The following is a 23,427-nucleotide window of genomic DNA, read 5'->3' as shown; positions in this document are numbered from 1 at the left end:
GCTGTAAACAAGTGTTAGTGTCTCCATTCTGACCTTAATAGCGGTGGTCGATGCCAACCTGCTAAGTATCAGTCATAACGGAGTGGACACCTTCGCTCATCACAACATACCCTATTCTTGTTATTGAGGAGGCATGAGGCTTTCGATGCAAAAACCGTTCTTTAAATATGTTTTTGGGCGAAGCTTTTTACAACGCTCGGCCAATCAAAGCATTTAAAGATAAGATTTTTTTAAGATAACCCGCCAGCATATTTTTAACCAATCAACAAACACAAGCCTCATGTTAAGCTAGCCAATGGCATTACACCAGGCTGGTTCGGGCATGCGCTGGCTGCATCGACCCCTTCCCATGCTCATGCCTGCCAATCAGGATACAGACCTGTTGGCGGGAGTGTGAAATGTCTATGGATTGAAGGCAGCATGGCGTTGCTGTCAAAAAAGCATGAACGACTCTGTCTATGGAAAATGTATTAGCATATGGATTAAACAGCAACAGACAAAAATATTGTAACACATACAATGCTGGTTCGGGGTATTCGGGCGGCCGTTTTTCTAAACCAGGAGATCAGGGGTCGTATCCGAGCCGAAGAGCAAAAGTAAGATATGTCCTTTTAAATTCTGTATATTATTATGATTGTGCATTACAGTTTTTATTCTATTAAAACCCATAAATGAAATGGTAAAATAGAATTATCTTGTTGAAATAAAAATCCGGTAACGCATTAATATTTATAAATAAGTCATGAATGCGTGTACAGGTTTAAGTAGCTTTTTTATCCTTGGTATGATGAATTTGTGCCTTAAAATAAGAAAAAAAGAACCGGCGCATTTTGTTACGTATGTTGCCGCTGACACTGCACGCGTAGAGCTGTCATTTTCTAAGCCAGGAGATCAGGGGTCGCATCCGAGCCGAAGAGCAAAAGTGAGACATGTACTTTTCAATTCTGTATATTATTATGATTGTGCATTACAGTTTTTATTCTATTAAAACCCATAAATGAAATGGTAAAATGGAATTCTAGGTTTCTTTACAAAATTAACATCTGTTGCTGATCGTTGAGATAAGACGCGTGTACTTGACCCCGGGGCCTTGTTGAAACATTCCAGAGGCACCCATAGAATAAAATTTGATAAAAAAATTCATTGGAATATACGTTTTACCGGCTGTCTATAAGTGATAACGTTGGAACATTCTAGAGGTACCCTGATACATGACATAAAATGATAAAATTCCATGGAATATTTTTATTTACGTTTTCACCGTGTGTTTATAAACGATAATGTTTGATTAATGTTAGATGGTTATCGGCCTAATATATATAGCTGACTTGAGCCGAATTACACATTAAAATATTTTAATGCATTCTGCATTCCTGGAGCATTATGGCTCGCTTCTTAGATTCGGTTGAATTTGATGCTCAGCTTTCCGATCGACATAGAATTAGTACCGAATCGTCCGGTAAGATTTGTATAATATCTATCTATCTATCTATCTATCTATCTATCTATCTATCTATCTATCTATATATATATATATATATATATATATATATATATATATATATATATATATAAAATTAGTGAAAAAAACATCGGTTTACACCTTAAAGGTTATAAGGATATTTGTATGTACAATGTTAATTTTAAAAATACATCCACCACCTTATTATTATTATTATTATTTTATTTTAACAATATTTCAGCACGTGAGAAATTGCTTGAATCTCGATTAACAACGAGAAAAAGCACCACAGAACCGCAAGGACGAGTTGCAACCACCTTATTAGGAACTGTGACGGCACCTCGGCAACCTACAGGTATGAAAATAAGAAAAAATAAATTTTGTTGTTAATATCAAAATTGGGGTGTGTATGTATTTTGGCGTTCACATCACAGACAACAAGGACACCTGTGATCTTCAGGGGTCGGCCTGTATGTGTTTGTGCTTTATTTATTTATTTTTTTCTTTGAATTTTTTGCTCGTAATCTTCTTTATTTATTTATTTATGACGTTATGATCTGCTTCTTATATCCTGTAAGTGCCTTGTGCATGGAATAGGCTCTATATAAATAGAATGTATTATTATTTTATTATTATTATAGCGCTCAATGTACCCTAGCGTTAGGCAAGAGCAACACATGGATAGGGGTCCCGGCTTGCATAACTCAGTGTGCAAGCCATTGATAAGAACTTTGCAGACCAACGCCCTGACGTGGCCTGCTAACCTTGCTTAGCCCCGTGTGCACCCGACTGATAAGAACTTTGCCGCCCAAAGGCCTCAGAATATGAGCAAAACTGTATAGAAAAAAGATTGGGTGTGTGTCGCTATTTCTCTGGCCCTTTTGGGTCGGCGAGCTAATGAATTGCTGTACGTATCCATATTTATATTATATAGCTATTAAGATTGTGGTTGATTTCATTTTTTTTCAGATTTTGGGCAATCCGTTGGTAGCATTTCCAAAGGAAAGAAAACAGAGAAAGCAACAACCAAGTCTGGAAAAACCATTCATTCAGATGATAAAGTTGATAACCATGTGCATCATTTAATCGAGAAATGGCTGATGTGTGCTATTAGAATTATTAATTCATTTAGCAACAGACGTAAAGATATACAGTTTTTATCAGCCTTTATCGAGGAGATATTATGTCCTGAGAGTAATATTTTAAAGAAATATCTTCTGACCTGTATCTCAGGCATTTTTGATTCTGACCAGATACCAGTACTGTAGTTGAATTTCAGACAGCTTACCAAAGGCTGCATAGACTGGAAAGCGTGATCTTAAAAGATTGCACAAGTCTGGGTACCGGTTCTGGTACAAATTCTATATGACTAAAGCAAGCTAAAATGAAACCTAGTAACACATTTTTAAATATGATCAGAAAGATCAAAAATAAATACAAACGGCTGTCTGCTTATCAGAAAAGGCGATCGAAATGTGCCGGGGGTCCTAGGGCTAATAGAACAAGAGACCAAACAGATTCTTCGGCTCTTAATGCACATGTTGAAATTGTAAGGGAATCTGAAAGACGGATGAAAAGGTTTAGAGCTACAGCGCATAACTATGAATTCCGTATTATCGATTTGGATAGGATTAAGTCGTATACACAGGCCATAAACATTGTTCATCAAAGTATTCAGGGTCTTTTAGATGCAAAACAATCTTTATTCCCAAAAAAAGAATCTAGACAGCTTTGACGCCACAGGCTTTTTAAATTACGTGTCTTAGATGCTGCAAAGTAATACAGAAATTATTACAGATTCTTCTCTCCGATTTGTAGTAACCATTGTGAAAAACATGCGTGGTGGTGCAAGACTTAGAATTAACACATTACTCTTCAGTAAAATTATTAATACTAAACGACGACTATTAGTAGATTTCTCATATCGGGGTAATTTATGTTTTGCAGGCGCTGTCATCCGTTTACTCAGTCGGAAAGCCAAACCGGATAGCTGCATACTGCAAAAAGCTAGACAAATGCATAAACAACTGGGGTTTTCGGGTGACAAGAAAATATCTTTTTCAGATGTAGAAAAATTTGAGCGTCTATTAGATGTTTCTATAAAGGTACTATACATGCATTAGAGTACGTGGAAATACTTCACAACGGGTCCTACGCCTCCAAACTCTAAAGTGATTTTCCTACTCTTACACAATGAGCATTATTATGGGATTTTAAACGTGAAGAAATTTATCGGGGCTAATTATTTTTGTGAAATTTGCCATGCTGCTTATTCTCACAAAGTTCGCCATGTTTGTGCCAATCCTTGCAGGGCCTGCCATGATGCTTCCTGCATTGAAGTAACAGGCTGTTTAATTAGATGCCGGATATGCAAAATCATCTGTCAATCAAACGATTGCCATGAGAGACACCAAAACAAAAACAAAAAAAACGTGCCAGTGGAAACAATACTGTACTTACTGTCAGTGTTATACAGAGCTTACCCACAGTTGCAAACCGAGGCTATGTCCTCATTGTAAAGAAACAATCACAAGCTGCGACAATCACTTATGTTATATGCAACCGTTATTAAAGAGTCCGATGTCAAAAAAATATATATTTTATGATTTTGAATGTCGGCAAGACACGGGTATACACAAACCGAATTACATATACGCTTTACACATGGATGGTAACACAAGCTGGGAATTTGCCGGAAACGATTGTGTTCAAAGATTTATATCAACATTTATAGATAGTAAGTTTAAGAATTACACTTTTATTGCACACAATGAAAAATCCTATGACAGTTATTTTGTAATTAGTCAATTAATAAAAGGAATAATGAAAATGGATTTGTTAACGATCGGTGGAAAAATCATGTCGATAACAGTGAAAGGTTTAAACATCAGATTCATAGACTCTTTGAACTTTTTAGCATCAAGATTGTCTAAATTACCGCAGGCTTTGGGTTTTAAAGGGGCTAAAGGATACTTTCCTCATTTTTTTAACACGATTGAGAACCAAAATTATGTCGGGCCTAGACCGGCTGTGGAATTTTATGGTGTGGAAAGTATGATGCCAGACGAAAAGAAAGAATTTCTTTTATGGTATTCTAATCACAAGAATGACGCATTTGATTTTCAAAAGGAATTAAAAATGTACTGTCGCTTAGATGTAGAGATTCTAAGGTCGGCTTGTATTTTGTTCAGACAAGAGGTTATGGAGATCACCAAAACGACAAAGGTGTATTTAGACGAGCAGTTTCAGATCAAATACAAAATATTATCGATTGATCCTTTTCAATATGTTACTTTAGCGAGTGTTTGTATGGCAATGTTTAGACTTCAATTTTTGCGTGAGCAAACCATAGCTTTGCCGTTACAAGACAGTTATCACAGAATACAGAAGCGCTACTCTACACCGGCCATTCAATGGATCATGTATTTAGAGGCCCAAGATAAACTAGATATTCAGCACGCGCTAAAACCCGGAGGTGAAATGCGTATTGGAAAATATTATCTAGACGGCTATGCCGAAAATAACGGCATAAAGATGGCATTTGAATTTAACGGTTGTTTTTTCCACGGGTGTAATATCTGTTATAATGAAAAAACATGGAATAGTGTTACAAACACGTCATTCGGTTCGCTTTATTCAAGAACTATGGAAAAAGTTTACTACTTAAAAATGCAGGGTTTTCAGGTGCATCAAATCTGGGAACATAATTGGCGACAAATGGTTCGTGAAAACATGCGTGTGCAGAATTTCCTGAAAATCGCTCGACTCCCAGAGGCTTTGAACCCTAGGGAATCTCTCTTTGGCGGACGAACAAAAGCAGCACGTTTATATTACAAGGTTTGCGCTGGTGAAAAAATCCCTTACTATGATTTTACGAGTTTATATCCATATGTGAATAAAACCAAAAGATATCCAATCGGTCATCCAAAAATTATTTATAAGGACTTTGGACCGTTAGAAACATATTTCGGATTACTTTCGCTAGTGAAACTGGCACTCACTTAGGCTCACTGAAACTCCACACATGCAGTGCTAGCTACACTTACAGCAAGTAAAAAAATCAAAAAACCACTGATAAGAACTTTGCTGCCCAAAGGCCTCAGAAAAAATGGGCAAAACTGCATAGAAAAAAAGGTTGGGCGTGTGTCGCTATTTCTGAGGTCTTTGGGCAGCAAAGTTCGTATCAGTGGTTTGCACACAGGGTTAAGCAAGGGGGCCCCGTGTCCATGTGTTGCTCTTGGCTAACGCTAGGGTGCATTGAGTACTATAATAATAATAATAATACCTTTTATTTATATAGAGCCTTTCCCATGCTCAAGGCACTTACAGAATATAAGAAGTACGTTATATACAGTATATAGCATATATTGCAAATGATGCCTCAAGACCTAGAGTGCTTTTTAACACCATGAACACTTTCTTTACCCCCACCTGTCAGCAGCTTCTCTGTGAGCTCGCCTGAGAACTGCGAGTTATTCCTAAACTTCTTTCCTGTGGGCCAGTGCAGAGCCAGTTTATGTTGTTTCAATCAGTTTCCATCTCCCAGCTAACTGATATAGTCAACCCATTCAAACTTCCGCTGATCCTCTTGATATTTAACCTGCACATCTATTTAAAGATTATTTTGGAGACATCAGTACACTTGCTTTCGCACATAATTAATCACTGTTTAAAACTGTGGGGAAATGCCGGACAACTTCAAGCATGCAATTGTTCAGTCACTATTGGAGATGCCTACTCTGGATCCCACAGTGCTTTCAAATTACAGGCCTATCACTAAGCTCCCCTTCCTGTTCAAAATTATGGAAAAGGTGGTTAATGTGCAATTATTGTCATATTTGGAGGAAAACAATCTATATGATGTACAGTATTTCAATCTGGTTTTAAAAAACTTCACAGTTCAGTAGTACAAAAACTGATGGAGTGTAAAGATAATATTAAACTTTGGATGGTGCAAAATTTCCTCCAACTGAATGACAATAAAACAGAGGTTATTTATCTTTAGCCCTACTTCTTTCACTAGTGAAACTGGCACTCATTTAGGCTCACTGAAACTCCACACATGCAGTGCTAGCTACACTTACAGCAAGTAAAAAATCAAAAAACCTCTAAATCAAGAGGCTAGCTCCGAATTATATATTGGTGTACAACACTGAGTTGTCAATCACATATTTCTACACAGGAGTCATGACTGATCCAGAGAACCACTGCATTAATGAAAGGCACAGATAGTTATTGAATAACTCTACGTGCCCATGCTCAAACAAAATTTGCACACCCCAAACTGTCAGAACCCTAACACAATATATACACTGAAAAACCACACAATGTGCTTTTACATGTACTGCATTACAAATCCAGACACTGGACTGCAGCAATGTTAATGTTTGCTGCTTGAGTAATAAGGTGCAATTACACTACCAAACAATGCAGACTCCATACTTCCTATAGAATAAGACTAATTCTTAATGTATACAAGCATAATTACTTGTGAGAAAAATTATGGGGTTGAACAAAAAGGATACAAAAGAAACCTTAACACTTTTTGAATATATTTTAATCAAAATTTAAAATTGTTTTTATTTAAGAACAGTGCATTTTTTATTTTAAGAGATAGTGTAGAGTTTTATTTAACCACCTTATTAGGAAGTGTGACGACACCTCGGCAGGCTACAGGTATGAAAATAAAAAGAAAAAACGTTTGTTTTTAATACCAAAATCGGGTCTGTATGTGTTTTGGCGTTCACATAACAGGCAATAGCACTGGTGTGATCTGCAGGGCCAGTTGTCCATGTATAGCTTCAGTTGTATAGCGCCCACACTCTGGAATGACCTACCACAAATTAATTAGATCAGCTGACTCCATGAATTCTTTTAAAAACAACTCAAAACTCATGTGTTCAGGAAGGCTTTTAGCTCTACTTGACTTTATTACGCTTCTCTCAGTTCACCTCAATGTCAAGATGCACATGTAACCTGTGTGTGTTTGTGCGAGACCATCACATATGTTGTCTGTTAGGCTTTTTATTTATTTATTTATTTATTTATTTTTCCTCTGAATTCATGGTCGTAATCTTCTTTATTTATTTATCTGGTTTGTACAATGCTATATACTGTATATAACGTACTTCTTATATTCTGTAAGTGCCTTGAGCATGGGAAAGGCTCTATATAAATAAAATGTATTATTATTATTATTATAGTACTCAATGCACCCTAGCGTTAGCCAAGAGCAACACATGGACACGGGGCCCCCTTGCTTAACCCTGTGTGCAAACCACTGATACGAACTTTGCTGCCCAAAGACCTCAGAAATAGCGACACACGCCCAACCTTTTTTTCTATGCAGTTTTGCCCGTTTTTCTGAGGCCTTTGGGCAGCAAAGTTCTTATCAGTGGTTTTTTGATTTTTTTACTTGCTGTAAGTGTAGCTAGCACTGCATGTGTGGAGTTTCAGTGAGCCTAGGTGAGTGCCAATTTCACTAGCGAAAGTAATCCGAAATACGTTTCTAACGGTCCAAAGTCCTTATAAATAATTTTTGGATGACCGATTGGATATCTTTTGGTTTTATTCACATATGGATATAAACTCGTAAAATCATAAGGGATTTTTTCACCAGCGCAAACCTTGTAATATAAACGTGCTGCTTTTGTTCGTCCGCCAAAGAGAGATTCCCTAGGGTTCAAAGCCTCTGGGAGTCGAGCGGTTTTCAGGAAATTCTGCACACGGATGTTTTCACGAACCATTTGTCGCCAATTATGTTCCCAGATTTGATGCACCTGAAAACCCTGCATTTTTAAGTAGTGAACTTTTTCCATAGTTCTTGAATAAAGCGAACCGAATGACGTGTTTGTAACACTATTCCATGATTTTTCATTATAACGGATATTACACCCGTGGAAAAAACAACCGTTAAATTCAAATGCCATCTTTATGCCGTTATTTTCGGCATAGCCGTCTAGATAATATTTTCCAATACGCATTTCACCTCCGGGTTTTAGCGCGTGCTGAATATCTAGTTTATCTTCGGTCTCTAAATACATGATCCATTGAATGGCCGGTGTAGAGTAGCGCTTCTGTATTCTGTGATAACTGTCTTGTAACGGCAAAGCTATGGTTTGCTCACGCAAAAATTGAAGTCTAAACATTGCCATACAAACACTCGCTAAAGTAACATATTGAAATGGATCAATCGATAATATTTTGTATTTGATCTGAAACTGCTCGTCTAAATACACCTTTGTCGTTTTGGTGATCTCCATAACCTCTTGTCTGAACAAAATACAAGCCGACCTTAGAATCTCTACATCTAAGCGACAGTACATTTTTAATTCCTTTTGAAAATCAAATGCGTCATTCTTGTGATTAGAATACCATAAAAGAAATTCTTTCTTTTCGTCTGGCATCATACTTTCCACACCATAAAATTCTACAGCCGGTCTAGGCCCGACATAATTTTGGTTCTTAATCGTGTTAAAAAAATGAGGAAAGTATCCTTTAGTCCCTTTAAAACCCAAAGCCTGCGGTAATTTAGACAATTTTGATGCTAAAAAGTTCAAAGAGTCTATGAATCTGATGTTTAAACCTTTCACTGTTATCGACATGATTTTTCCACCAATCGTTAACAAATCCATTTTCATTATTCCTTTTATTAATTGACTAATTACAAAATAACTGTCATAGGATTTTGCATTGTGTGCAATAAAAGTATAATTCTTAAACTTACTATCTATAAATGTTGATATAAATCTTTGAACACAATCGTTTCCGGCAAATTCCCAGCTTGTGTTACCATCCATGTGTAAAGCGTATATGTAATTCGGTTCGTGTATACCCGTGTCTTGCCAACATTCAAAATCATAAAATATATATTTTTTTGACATCGGACTCTTTAATAACGGTTGCATATAACATAAGTGATTGTCGCAGCTTGTGATTGTTTCTTTACAATGAGGACATAGCCTCGGTTTGCAACTGTGGGTAAGCTCTGTATAACACTGACTGTAAGTACAGTATTGTTTCCACTGGCACGTTTTTTTTTGTTTTGGTGTCTCTCATGGCAATCGTTTGATTGACAGATGATTTTGCATATCCGGCATCTAATTAAACAGCCTGTTACTTCAATGCAGGAAGCATCATGGCAGGCCCTGCAAGGATTGGCACAAACATGGCGAACTTTGTGAGAATAAGCAGCATGGCAAATTTCACAAAAATAATTAGCCCCGATAAATTTCTTCACGTTTAAAATCCCATAATAATGCTCATTGTGTAAGAGTAGGAAAATCACTTTAGAGTTTGGAGGCGTAGGACCCGTTGTGAAGTATTTCCACGTACTCTCATGCATGTATAGTACCTTTATAGAAACATCTAATAGACGCTCAAATTTTTCTACATCTGAAAAAGATATTTTCTTGTCACCCGAAAACCCCAGTTGTTTATGCATTTGTCTAGCTTTTTGCAGTATGCAGCTATCCGGTTTGGCTTTCCGACTGAGTAAACGGATGACAGCGCCTGCAAAACATAAATTACCCCGATATGAGAAATCTACTAATAGACGTCGTTTAGTATTAATAATTTTATTGAAGAGTAATGTGTTAATTCTAAGTCTTGCACCACCACCACGCATGTTTTTCACAATGGTTACTACAAATCGGAGAGAAGAATCTGTAACAATTTCTGTATTACTTTGCAGCATCTGAGACACGTAATTTAAAAAGCCTGTGGTTTCAAAGCTGTCTAGATTCTTTTTTTGGGAATAAAGATTGTTTTGCAAACACGGGGAAATAAGTCGCAATTGAACAAAATCACATGGTGCAATATTCGGGGATAATGCATCTAAAAGACCCTGAATACGTTGATGAACAATGTTTATGGCCTGTGTATACGACTTAATCCTATGCAAATCGATAAAACGGAATTCATAGTTATGCTCTGTAGCTCTAAACCTTTTCATCCGTCTTTCAGATTCCCTTACAATTTCAACATGTGCATTAAGAGCCGAAGAATCTGTTTGGTCTCTTGTTCTATTAGCCCTAGGACCCCCGGTACATTTCAATCGCCTTTTCTGATAAGCAGACAGCCGTTTGTATTTATTTTTGATCTTTCTGATCATATTTAAAAATGTGTTACTAGGTTTCATTTTAGCTTGCTTTAGTCATATAGAATTTGTACCAGAACCGTTACCCAGACTTGTGCAATCTTTTAAGATCACGCTTTCCAGTCTATGCAGCCTTTGGTAAGCTGTCTGAAGTTCAACTACAGTACTGGTATCTGGTCAGAATCAAAAATGCCTGAGATACAGGTCAGAAGATATTTCTTTAAAATATTACTCTCAGGACATAATATCTCCTCGATAAAGGCTGATAAAAACTGTATACCTTTACGTCTGTTGCTAAATGAATTAATAATTCTAATAGCACACATCAGCCATTTCTCGATTAAATGATGCACATGGTTATCAACTTTATCATCTGAATGAATGGTTTTTCCAGACTTGGTTGTTGCTTTCTCTGTTTTCTTTCCTTTGGAAATGCTACCAACGGATTGCCCAAAATCTGAAAAAAAAATTAAATCAACCACAATCTTAATAGCTATATAATATAAATATGGATACGTACAGCAATTCATTAAGCTCGCCGACCCAAAAGGGCCCGAGAAATAGCGACACACACCCAATCTTTTTTCTATACAGTTTTGCTCATATTCTGAGGCCTTTGGGCGGCAAAGTTCTTATCAGTCGGGTGCACACGGTGGCTAAGCAAGGTTAGCAGGCCACGTCAGGGCGTTGGTCAGCAAAGTTCTTATCAATGGCTTGCACACTGAGTTATGCAAGCCGGGACCCCTATCCATGTGTTGCTCTTGCCTAACGCTAGGGTACATTGAGCGCTATAATAATAATAAAATAATAATACATTCTATTTATATAGAGCCTATTCCATGCACAAGGCACTTACAGGATATAAGAAGCAGATCATAACGTCATAAATAAATAAATAAATAAAGAAGATTACGACCAAAAAATTCAAAGAAAAAAATAAATAAATAAAGCACAAACACATACAGTCCGACCCCTGAAGATCACAGGTGTCCTTGTTGTCTGTGATGTGAACGCCAAAATACATACACAGCCCAATTTTGATATTAACGACAAAATTTATTTTTTCTTATTTTCATACCTGTAGGTTGCCGAGGTGCCGTCACAGTTCCTAATAAGGTGGTTGCAACTTGTCTTTGCGGTTCTGTGGTGCTTTTTCTCGTTGTTAATCGAGATTCAAGCAATTTCTCACGTGCTGAAATATTGTTAAAATAAAATAATAATAATAATAAGGTAGTGGATGTATTTTTAAAATTAACATTGTACATACAAATATCCTTATAACCTTTAAGGTGTAAACCGATGTTTTTTTCACTAATTTTATATATATATATATATATATATATAGATAGATAGATAGATAGATATTATACAAATCTTACCGGACGATTCGGTACTAATTCTATGTCGATCGGAAAGCTGAGCATCAAATTCAACCGAATCTAAGAAGCAAGCCATAATGCTCCAGGAATGCAGAATGCATTAAAATATTTTAATGTGTAATTCGGCTCAAGTCAGCTATATATATTAGGCCGATAACCATCTAACATTGATCAAACATTATCGTTTATAAACACACGGTGAAAACGTAAATAAAAATATTCCATGGAATTTTATCATTTTATGTCATGTATCAGGGTACCTCTAGAATGTTCCAACGTTATCACTTATAGACAGCCGGTAAAATGTATATTCCAATGAATTTTTTTATCAAATTTTATTCTATGGGTGCCTCTAGAATGTTTCAACAAGGCCCCGGGGTCAAGTACACGCGTCTTATCTCAACGATCAGCAACAGATGTTCATTTTGTAAAGAAACCTAGAATTCCATTTTACCATTTCATTTATGGGTTTTAAGAGAATAAAAACTGTAATGCACAATCATAATAATATACAGAATTTAAAAGTACATGTCTCACTTTTGCTCTTCGGCTCAGATGCGACTCCTGATCTCCTGGCTTAGAAAATGACAGCTCTACGCGTGCAGTGTCAGCGGCAACATACGTAACAAAATGTGCCGGTTCTTTTTTTTTCTTATTTTAAGGCACAAATTCATCATACCAGGGATAAAAAGGCTACTTAAACCTGTACACACATTCATGACTTATTTATAAATATTAATGCGTTACCGGATTTTTATTTCAACAAGATAATTCTATTTTACCATTTCATTTATGGGTTTTAATAGAATAAAAACTGTGATGCACAATCATAATAATATACAGAATTTAAAAGGACATATCTTACTTTTGCTCTTCGGCTCGGATACGACCCCTGATCTCCTGGTTTAGAAAAACGGCCGCCCGAATACCCCGAACCAGCATTGTATGTGTTACAATATTTTTGTCTGTTGCTGTTTAATCCATATGCTAATACATTTTCCATAGACAGAGTCGTTCATGCTTTTTTGACAGCAACGCCATGTTGCCTTCAATCCATAAACATTTCACACTCCCGCCAACAGGTCTGTATCCTGATTGGCAGGCATGAGCATGGGAAGGGGTCGATGCAGCCAGCGCATGCCCGAACCAGCCTGGTGTAATGCCATTGGCTAGCTTAACATGAGGCTTGTGTTTGTTGATTGGTTAAAAATATGCTGGCGGGTTATCTTAAAAAAATCTTATCTTTAAATACTTTGATTGGCCGAGCGTTGTAAAAAGCTTCGCCCAAAAACATATTTAAAGAACGGTTTTTGCATCGAAAGCCTCATGCCTCCTCAATAACAAGAATAGGGTATGTTGTGATGAGCGAAGGTGTCCACTCCGTTATGACTGATAATTAGCAGGTTGGCATCGACCACCGCTATTAAGGTCAGAATGGAGACACTAACACTTGTTTACAGCTAACCATTCTTCTGACCGAGCGATTGCTGGCTGGCTGAGACCGCCGCTTTGCATGGTTTTAACCGACCGCTTACCAGTGTCCCTGTGTCGCTGGGGCCAGTCGAGCGTTCTCGACGGTCCGTCGCGGCATCGCCGCTTGCTGCAGGCTGTTTACCCGTGTTGCTGGGGCCAGTCGAGCGTTCTTGCTGGGGATTAATAAAGTATATCTGTCTGTCTGGGGGCTTAAACATTTTATTTAGATGTATTACCGGCTCACTGATGGGTTGGGACATGGTTTGCAATTTGATTTGTGTTTTCAACAGTGTATACAATTCTTGTATTTTCGCTTCTTTTTAAATTGAATTGCTAATCTGTATTCAAACAAGCTTGTGTGACTATTTTACAACTGTTTAACCTGATTTTATTCAGACTTTTAAGCAATTAATCTATAACAGTGTGTAACCCGGAAAGTGAAGACAACATGTTGTTTTGCTATGTTTGGAATTTTGCTTCAATAAAAATTGTTTAAAGCACTTTTTTGGTATCTTTTTGATTCATTCAATAAAACTTGTTTTAAATTGGTATCTACTTTATGCCTTGCTTTATAAAGGGCATGGTTTTACATGGCTGTCAAGGTAACGGTATGCTCTGGACGTGTTTGGGATGCACTGCCAGGCTCCTTGGGTGTGTAATAGAGTCTCTCTAAAGTTTTCTTTTCCATCATCTTGCAGGGGTCTGTCACTCAAGCTCTCTGTACACACCCCGGCGCTGTAAGCAGATAAGAGCAGGCTCACTCAAGCACGCTGTACTCTCTGTACACGCACCTGGCGCTGTGCGCAGCCAGGAGCTGGATGCCTGCTCCGCCCAAAATCGCTGACTTACCTTTTGACACATTACCGGGGCCCCGAAGGACCGGTTCGGATCACAAAGATGAACAGACTCAGTTTTTTAGGATCAAGGCTAAGAGCAGCCGACCATTTTCCATACGCACGACTGACTAAAGCCCCGATGCCGGTCAAACAGCGCACCCGACAACAGGCAGAGATCAGAGCGCGGGGAAACGCCCAAATTACGGTGGCATACGGTGAGTACCGGAAATGCCAAGGGGGGCGGGACAAACACCTGTCAAAAATGTATGATGGATAAAAGTGACGCTCCTTTACTACTTATATATATATATATATATATATATATATATATATATATATATAACACTCAAAGGGTTTAATCAGGCATGAAACAGTGAGTCAGGGTTTGACACTAATGAGAAGAAGACCTAAGCCCTAACCAGCTTCCTCATTTCTCTCTAGACCACGCCCTCCTCCTGACCTCATTTCCAGCTCTTCCATTCTGGACACGCCTCTTCCCTTCCACCACCTATAAAAACCCGACCTCTATCCTTCTGTATCAGTGTCATTTTGGACACAGTCTCTTGTGATTGCTCACTTGCATTACATTATACAGGGTTTCCCCAAACCTTGTTCCATCTTTGTGTTTTTGTATTTACTATATATATACAGTATATATATATTGTCACACATGTGAGCATGGGAGGCAGCTAAAGGGCTTAAGTAAGGGCAATTCTGAGTCAGACCAGGATGTGGCAGAGTGCACTGATTCATTTTCTCGCTTTCCTGCAGAACATCCACGGGAGATTTCACCAGCCCCTGTGATGTTACGTTCGGGCTCGAGCCTATGCCTGAAGACCCTTATGAGCCCGACCCATCTGACTTCACTTCCTGTCTTCCCCTTTAAAAGCCTCAACCTTTTCCCTATTCCATCAGTTCTGTTTTGGACTCAGTTTTGTACACATCACTGCTGTTATAGATTTTGCAAATTTGCAGCCAGGATACCGATATACAGGTGGCTGCCCCAAACATTTTTATGACTCTTATGTCTGGTTTTTGCGACTATATTTATAATATATATATATACAGTGTATATAAAATATATACAGTCATATGAAAAAGTGTGGGATCCCTCTGGATTTGTGTTTAGCATTGGCTGAGCTTTCAAAGTACCAACTTCCTTTTAATGTATGACATGCCTTATGGTAAAAGTAGTATTTCAGCAGTGACATTAAGTTTATTGGATTAACAGAAAATATGCAATATGCATCATAACAAAATTAGACAGGTGCAAAAATTTGGGCACCCCAACAGTGATACTTAGTTGAGCCTCCTTTTGCAAATATAACAGCCTCTAGATGCCTCCTATAGCCTCTCCCCTGGAGTGCTAGATGGCAGCCCCCCTGTGTTGCATCAGTGCCTAGGATTCCTGCAGGGCTCCATGGGAGTTGGAGCTTGGTACAGCACTGTTGTGGGTCTATGGGCGCTGCCAGGGGGTGCTGCAGCAACTTCTGAGCCCTCATGGACAGTTCTTCCGCCACACCCGGAAGTGCTGCCAGAAGTAGGTCATCAAACACCTTGAGCAATTCCAGGTGCCTTGTATAAGAGGGCAGCAGACACTACTTGGTGAGCCAGAGTCAGGAGAAGGGAGGTGAAGCTTGCTGGGAGGAGTGGAGGAGAAGAGAAGAAAGAGAAAGAAAAGGAGAAGATTGTGCATTGTGCTGTACTTGAGTCTGTGTTATACTTGTGGAGAATGGGGATGGCGTTTCCCACAAAGGAAAAAGAAAATAAAAAGACCTGTGTGCTTTGGAGTTGTGCCTCTGCATCTGTCTGTACCAAATTGGGCCGGCGGTGCCCACCTTGGAGGTCCACAACATAATACTCATAAATAACTACAACATCAATTAAATGAATCTCTGTATCCCAGGTACCTGCATGGAGAAACTGAGTAACAACTTGATTTCTTTTAAAATAGTTTCATTTAAGGGTTGAATTGATTTCACATTAATGACAAACCAACTAACATATACTAGATCATTTGCAATTGCACAGAGTTATAAAACAAGGACCAATGAGGTTAATTTGCAGAAATCTTTGATCACATGTTAGAAGTTACAAGTTCAAAATCACCCCATACCTCCAGTTCTTTAAACATTACATTATACTCCAGCACAAATGCTTCCAAATTTTAATAAACATTTTAAACATAATCAGATCAGGCAATTTGACATGAAAAAAGCACACTGAAAGTTGGCTTTAATTCAGTGATTTTAAATTAAGGCCAGGAGCCCTGTGTAAGTAAAACTGAAAACTGTTTGACTTTTTCATAATAATGTGATATTGTGTATTCTTTCTAATTCTTTCTTGTGAGTACCATTCAGAGAATATTTGTATATAATGTAAAAGTTTTAATGAGATGCACACACTTTTTATATTTAAATCCATGTTTGTTTGACTTTCATGAAGGGCTATCTTTATAATTCCAGCTGAAGACTACTTTAGTTTAGCATACCCTGAATAGAGCTGCTGATTAGGTGTGCATACTTTATCAGTCATTTGTGAAATGACTTAAATAGTAAAACATTTACGAATCATTCTAACTCTAGGTGGCACGGTGGCACAGTGGTTGGCGCTGCTGCCTCGCAGTAAGGAAACCTGGGTTTGTTTCTCTGGTCCTCCCTGCGTGGAGTTTGCATGTTCTCCCCGTGTCTGCGTGGGTTTCCTCCGGGTACTCCGGTTTCTTCCCACAGTCCAAAGACATGCAGGTTAGGTGCATTGGCGATTCTAAATTGTCCCTAGTGTGTGCTTGGTGTGTGGGTGTATGTGTGTGTGTGTGTGCGCACCCTGCGGTGGGCTGGCACCCTGCCCGGGGTTTGTTTCTTGCCTTTCGCCCTGTGTTGGCTGGGATTGGCTCCAGCAGTACCCCCGTGACCCTGTAGTTTGGATATAGCGGATTGGGTAATGGATGGATGGATTCTATCCCCCCTCTATTCTTTTTCCCTTCTTGGTATCTTGATGTGGCACTTGGTGCCACTGCTCTACTGCCAAGCTGTTCTGCTGTCAATGGAAAAGTTATCTCAGATGCTGCGAGCACTAGAATCATCTAATAGAATAATTCTTTCATTAGATTGGATTGGCAGGATAGACTCTGACATATAATGCCCATGACTGGGTGGATGGCCAGTTGGCCAAGATCTCCATGACTTTGACTGTGTCTGACTCTGTCTTTGATATTCTCTCTTACAATTGACAATGAACCACCCACTCGAGGTTTATTTTCTCCAGGAATGATACAGGCTGGTGTTTGTATTTTACTCTTCTACATTGTCAACTGGCTATAGTTCAATAATTAATTAGTTGACATTGCTTCCATTTATGTACATTGTTTTCTGTTTGTTTTAATGTTATGTGTAGTAATTTTATATTTAGAAATTTGTAACATATATACTTGCATTTCACCCAAGAACTTGTTACAGTGCTCTGCGTCTGAGTGCAGCCTTTGATACCATTGATCACAATATTTTTATAAGTCAGTGGGTGGACCTCTCTGGCAATTACTTAAATTGGTTTGAGTCTTGCTTAACAGGTAGAAAATTATTTATTATTTATATTAATTATACTTCGAAGACACATGATATTCTATATAGTGTTCTAAAAGGATCTATCCTGGGTCCACTGCTATTTTCGATGTACATGCTTCCATTAGGTCAGATTATCTCGACGCATAATGCATTTGTCAATAGTGTCTGATGATCCCAACTCTCTTGGTTCATTGACCCAATGTCTTACTTGTGTTTCTGAATGGATGAGTAGTAATTTTCTCAACTAAATAATGAGAAAACAGAAATCTCAGTTATTAGAATAAATGGATATAGTGAGGGTATTAGAAATACACTTGATCCATTAGGCTTAAAAATCAAGACAGAGGCAAGGAATTTAGGGGTAATTATTGACTCTGACCTAAATTTTATATCACATATTAACCAGGAAAACATTTTTTCACTTAAGAAAAAAGCACTGTAATGCACTCCTTTCAGGACTACTGAAGGCAGACATCAATCAGTTGCAACTAGTGCAGATGCTGCTGCCAGAATCTTAATGAGGAAAAAGAAAATCTGACCACATCAGATTTAATGTCATTACATTGGTTACCTGTGCTATTCAGAATTGACTTTAAAATACTGCTTATGGTGTACAAAGCCTTAAATAATCTCACTCCATCCTATATTTCAGAATGCCTCTCACCTTCCACTCCAAGTTGTAACCTTAGATCTTCAAATGAGGGTCTGCTTATAATTCCAAGAGCTAAAAGTGGTGAGGTGGCCTCCTGCTGTTATGCACCTAAAATCTGGAATAGCTGACTGATAGAAATTTGCCAGGCTAATACAGTGGAGCATTTAAAAAACAACTACTAAAAACCCATTAGTTTAAAATGGTTTTCTCATAGGTACATTTTAGTGTACCCCTAATAAACTATATGTGCATTGAATTATCATTTTCATCAAGGCTCTGCAATCCGTACAAACCCCTACTTTTTCTGCTGTTCTTTTTCCAGTTCTCTTTGATGGCCTTCTGCTCCACCACCACCTGAGCAAGGCAACATACAGTCCCTGCATTGATGAATTGAATACAGTACCACAGAAGTCCACATGACCATCATCATCAGATACTTTTATGTGAAGCCTAGAAGCCATGTGAATGCCCAGTGGGGGCTGGTGTTCTCTTGGCCTTAGAACCCCTGCTGCTGGACCAGGAAGCAGGTACACCCGGAGTGCTTCTGGGTGCCCATGCAGCACTTCCTGGTGTGACCATGGCTCCCCATAAGACTGAGCTTCCAAGCTCTGTTCCCGTTACCCCAACACCCACCAGGGTGGCTGCCTTCTCGTGTTACAGGGGAGGTACTGCTCCTCTCCTGATCCTTCCATCTTCCAGGCGTCCTGACTGGGCATGAGCCCCAGCTGTCCACGACAATATATACATATCTTATATATAAACATCTATGCTTGGAAGTGTGAGTCTGTCCAGTCTGAAAGTGAGAGGTGCAGTCGGGCTAAGGGCACCACCTCCAAAGAAACGCAAGCGAGGCCAACACGTTAGCAAAACAAAACATTCAAAGAGAGAGTCACTCGCTTATCCGCTATTACAGAAGTGTGGTGCGCACATCAGCAAATGGTATGCCTTTTACTTCTCCTCCCGCTGCTAATACACAAGCGAGGCGAGCACGTTGGCAAAACGAAACCTCCGAAGAAAGACAGTCGTTTAGCCGCTAATGCACAAATGATGCAAGCACGTCGGCAAAATGAAATCTCCTAGGAGAGAGATCCTCAAAGTAGTTCCTTTCAATCACCTGACATCTGTGTAACTTCTAATATCTGATAAAAAGCTTTGCAAATTGAACTTGTTGTTCTTTGTTTTGGCTTCTCATTAAGACCATGTACAAATGCATAGAAATAATTTTTAAAAAGTACACCCATATTGGTGCCTTCTGTCCAGGTTGATTCTCAACCAACGTATGTTTTTGTATGGAGTTTTCACAATCTTTGCAATGTTCAGGTCAATTTTCTCCAAGCCCTCAAGCTTGCTCCAGTGATCTAAAGACCTATTGGGGAGGCTGGAGTACATATATTTTGGTGAGTTAGTGTATCCTGTGATGCACACACATCCCACCTTGGGTTGAATTCTGCCTTGAAGCTACACTGGTTTGCCATAGCTCTAAAGTGAACATGGATAAGAATAAAGGGTGGAAATTTTGAGTCAATTTCATGACAGGCAAATATCTGCTACATGAAGGATGAGGCTTTAAGATCAACATTTACTGTATTTCTATAGCATTTTTTCATGCATAGAATGTACTTCAAAGTGCTTTACAAAATGTCAAAGAAATAGAGGCAAGAAATAGATTCATTAGGCGGCACGGTGGCACAGTGGGTAGTGCTGCTGCCTCACAGTTGGGAGACCTGGGGAATCTGGGTTCGCTTCCCGGGTCCTCACTGTGTGGAGTTTGCATGTTCTCCCCGTGACTGTGTGGATTTCCTCCAGGCGCTCCGGTCTCCTCCCACAGTCCAAAAACATGCTGGTTAGGTGGATTAGCGATTCTAAATTGGCCCGTTTGTGTGTGTCCTGCGGTGGGTTGGCACCCTGCCTGGGATTGGTTCCTGCTTTGTGCCCTGTGTTGGCTGGGATTGGCTCCAGCAGACCGCTGTGACCCTGTGTTCGGATTCAGCGGGTTGGAAAATGGATGGATGAAGTAGATTCGTTAGATATAGTTAAAAAAAACTTTTTTTTTTTTTGCTTTACAATATTTTTTTTTTTTTGATGTTCTGGTTATTTATGCCAGTTTTTACTAAAAAGGGCACAAATCGATAGCATTGAAATAGCTGTCCTTTGCCATTCACTCTTGTTTACCCTGAGATCTGCTGCGCTTGTCAGCAGTATTTAGATACAAATAAGTGAGCTAACCCACAGAGTTGAAAAAACAAAAACTGATAAAAACAAATATTTAACCATACAGCAAAAATAAATATTGCTTAATTACTCATACATGTGACTATGAAATTATTGCACTTTTATTAATGCAAAACAACAGAAGGAATAAATGTCAGGTAATTCAAACAAGGAGATCAATAAAAGCAAAAATGATTCATTGATTGTGAATGTTTGAAACAAAAAATCAACAGCTTGGGGCCAGGACTGAACAATGGGAGCGTACTGTGCTACTTTACTAATAATAATTTGCATTTATATAGTGCTTTTCTTGCTCGAGGGCTCAACAGAGCAGAGTGGCATTTATGGGATTCGAACTGGCAACCTTCCGATTGTCAGTGCAGATCCGTAGCCTCAGAGCCACCACTCCACCTAACAAATGAATATGTTCATGTACATTAAAAGGTGCAAGAACAGTTGGTGTCTGGCCAATTGTGGTTTCCAGGGGCAATTCTAATGCCAGTCCATCACTCATTACGTGTCACTAATACCATTGAGGAGCAATCGTTATCAATACAAGCTCTGGCGTGATACAGACTGAGGTTTGTAGAGCAACAGGAAATACACAACACTCAGACACTGATGCCTCTTAAAAGTGATACACTTCAACAGCTGGATTTCATAGGAATCCTAAATGGTTCTGCTAACACCAAAAATAAACAAATAAAAATAAGAAGGTAAGGACGTATATCTTGCTAAGAAAACACGTCAGCACACATGCTCATGCAAATCAATCCACAGACACATGGACGGCACGTGCAAGCCTCACGCGGACCCTGAGCAGACTAGAATCAAGCCCCTGGTGATGTGAGAAAGAAACGGTAGCTCTCCGCTATACCACCACCCGTATGAAATAACACGATTATAACTAAATGTACAAATTTAACATCGGCTCGTTTTTTTGTCGCTTGATTTCTGTGTGGCAACGGTTGTGCTGCTTAAAGGCAAGATCAGGAGTTTATGTGATGCTACCGTCAGCAAACAGGTAATAGTGGTGTAAACAGCACAGCAGAAATAATTTAAAAATATATATTATTTTGACTGGAGGGGAATAACTTAATTTGGGTGGGGCTACCGCAAATTAAAAGTTTTGTAGGATATATGTAATGTGCCCATGCAAAAATTAATCTGGGCTACAAAGACAGGTAAACGCATAATATTTAACACATAGTCGAAAATTATAATTTTATTTTGAATAAAGGTTTGCTAAATATAATTCATTTTACTGTATTTGGACCCCACTGAGTTTAATTAAAAATGTCTCCTAGTATTTTAACGGCATGTAGTCCGAGTTTATTTCGTTATATCGTGTAGCGCCTTATATATTCGATTTTTTTTTTCTCTCACTCTCAGATTCTGTAAATAAACAACACTGACTTTCTGTATACCTGATTTGGCTTTCAGACGGTGAATTTACTGAAAGCGACAGAGAGGATATCTAAAAACATACCCTGGTATCTTCAACTAATTCAGATAATGACGCTGAGCCAAACAATAAATTCATTTCTATCCAAATTTAAAAGTACAACACGATACTGCGCCTGCTTCTCAGGTAAATAGCATTTATATCTCCTAAACCAAACTATAATATCCGGGGTGATCCCACAACCTAGCAGAATAGTCCCCCCAAATGCAATATAATATATAAGTAGTACTTCCCTTGATGCCATAGTACATCACTTTACTACACATAGCTACATTTAAATAATTAAAGGACATGCGCAAATGATAATTTGCCTTGCCAAATATCTCATACATCATGAAAAAGAATGATACTCACCGAAGCCATCCGTCACCAACGTAAACAGAGGTATTTCTGGTCTCCCAGTAAAGGCATCCCCATTGTGCACCAGCGCCTCCTGCACAGCTTCAAACCCGACCAGAACTACTACGCGTTTTGGACCCAGATGCACCGTCATGACAGGTCCGTAGGTTTCACTCATCTACAGGGAAAAGAAATCAGCACACTATATGTGTTATTATTTATTGATTAAATGGGTTGAATGGAATTTAATAAAAACTCATTTACCTCTCACCTTTAAGAAACTTTCATGGGGTACCTTGCCATTCACCTGCAGCAAGTTACCGATCAATGGCAGTGCGGTCGGACCTGGCGGCATCTTTGAGTAACGAGCCGAGTCCTTCCGAAAAAACACAATCAGCAGAGCTAAAATGATCACCGTCAAGGCAAGTGTGCCAACCAACTCCATGTTCACAGTTAAGAGAAAACTGTAGCTACGGTGCAGTTTAAATAACAGCACTAGGAGCATAACGCATGTAGGTGCGCCAGGGGGCAGGGAGATAGGAACGATTCACGGGGCGGGCTTTTCTTTTCTTTTTTATTGCTGCTCTTTTTGAAAACCTGGTATGAGTTCAATTATGCTTTTATTTATCTTAAAAAACGCAGTGGATGCACAGATAGCCACTGTCCAACTGCTTATTATTTAGTTTTTCTAAAAAAAAGTGTTTTAAAAATGTCTATGTGGAAAAAATGAACGAGAATATTTTTATAAATATATAAAAAAAAACATAACGGATCTGCGTATGTTAGAGATAAGTATTGCTTTCATGTGTGTTGGTGAAAAGCTTCAACTCTAACAAGTTAGAAATGCATGTGCGATGTAATATACAGATGTATTAATAATAATAATAATAATAATAATAATAATACATTTTATTTAATAGGCACCTTTCTTAACACACAAGCTCTCCTTACAG

General features: G+C 38.6%; 1 protein-coding gene across 4 annotated transcripts in view; it reads right to left on the bottom strand.

Moving 5' to 3' along the window:
- LOC114648037 (cytochrome P450 2G1-like) overlaps positions 1-22,986 on the bottom strand; it is a 56,794-nt gene extending 33,808 nt beyond the window's left edge. For 3 of the 4 annotated variants that reach the window (XR_007933417.1, XM_051918728.1, XM_028796827.2), the window contains exons 1-2: positions 22,746-22,985; positions 22,490-22,652 (exon numbers count right to left, since the gene is read on the bottom strand). Coding sequence is in view for 3 of the 4 variants with exons in the window: in XM_051918728.1 (XP_051774688.1) it covers positions 22,490-22,652; positions 22,746-22,979 (397 nt within the window). In the remaining variant the exon portion in view is untranslated. Of the gene's footprint in view, positions 1-22,489; positions 22,653-22,745 lie in introns of all 4 variants that reach the window. The other variant, XM_051918722.1, reaches the window with a different exon arrangement.
- Positions 22,987-23,427: the final 441 nt, after the last annotated feature.

Source organism: Erpetoichthys calabaricus, chromosome 1, assembly GCF_900747795.2.
Source record: "Erpetoichthys calabaricus chromosome 1, fErpCal1.3, whole genome shotgun sequence".
NCBI classification, from domain to species: domain Eukaryota; kingdom Metazoa; phylum Chordata; class Cladistia; order Polypteriformes; family Polypteridae; genus Erpetoichthys; species Erpetoichthys calabaricus.
Note: the sequence above shows the minus strand (reverse complement) of the source record. Positions and strands in the feature narration are given on the sequence as shown.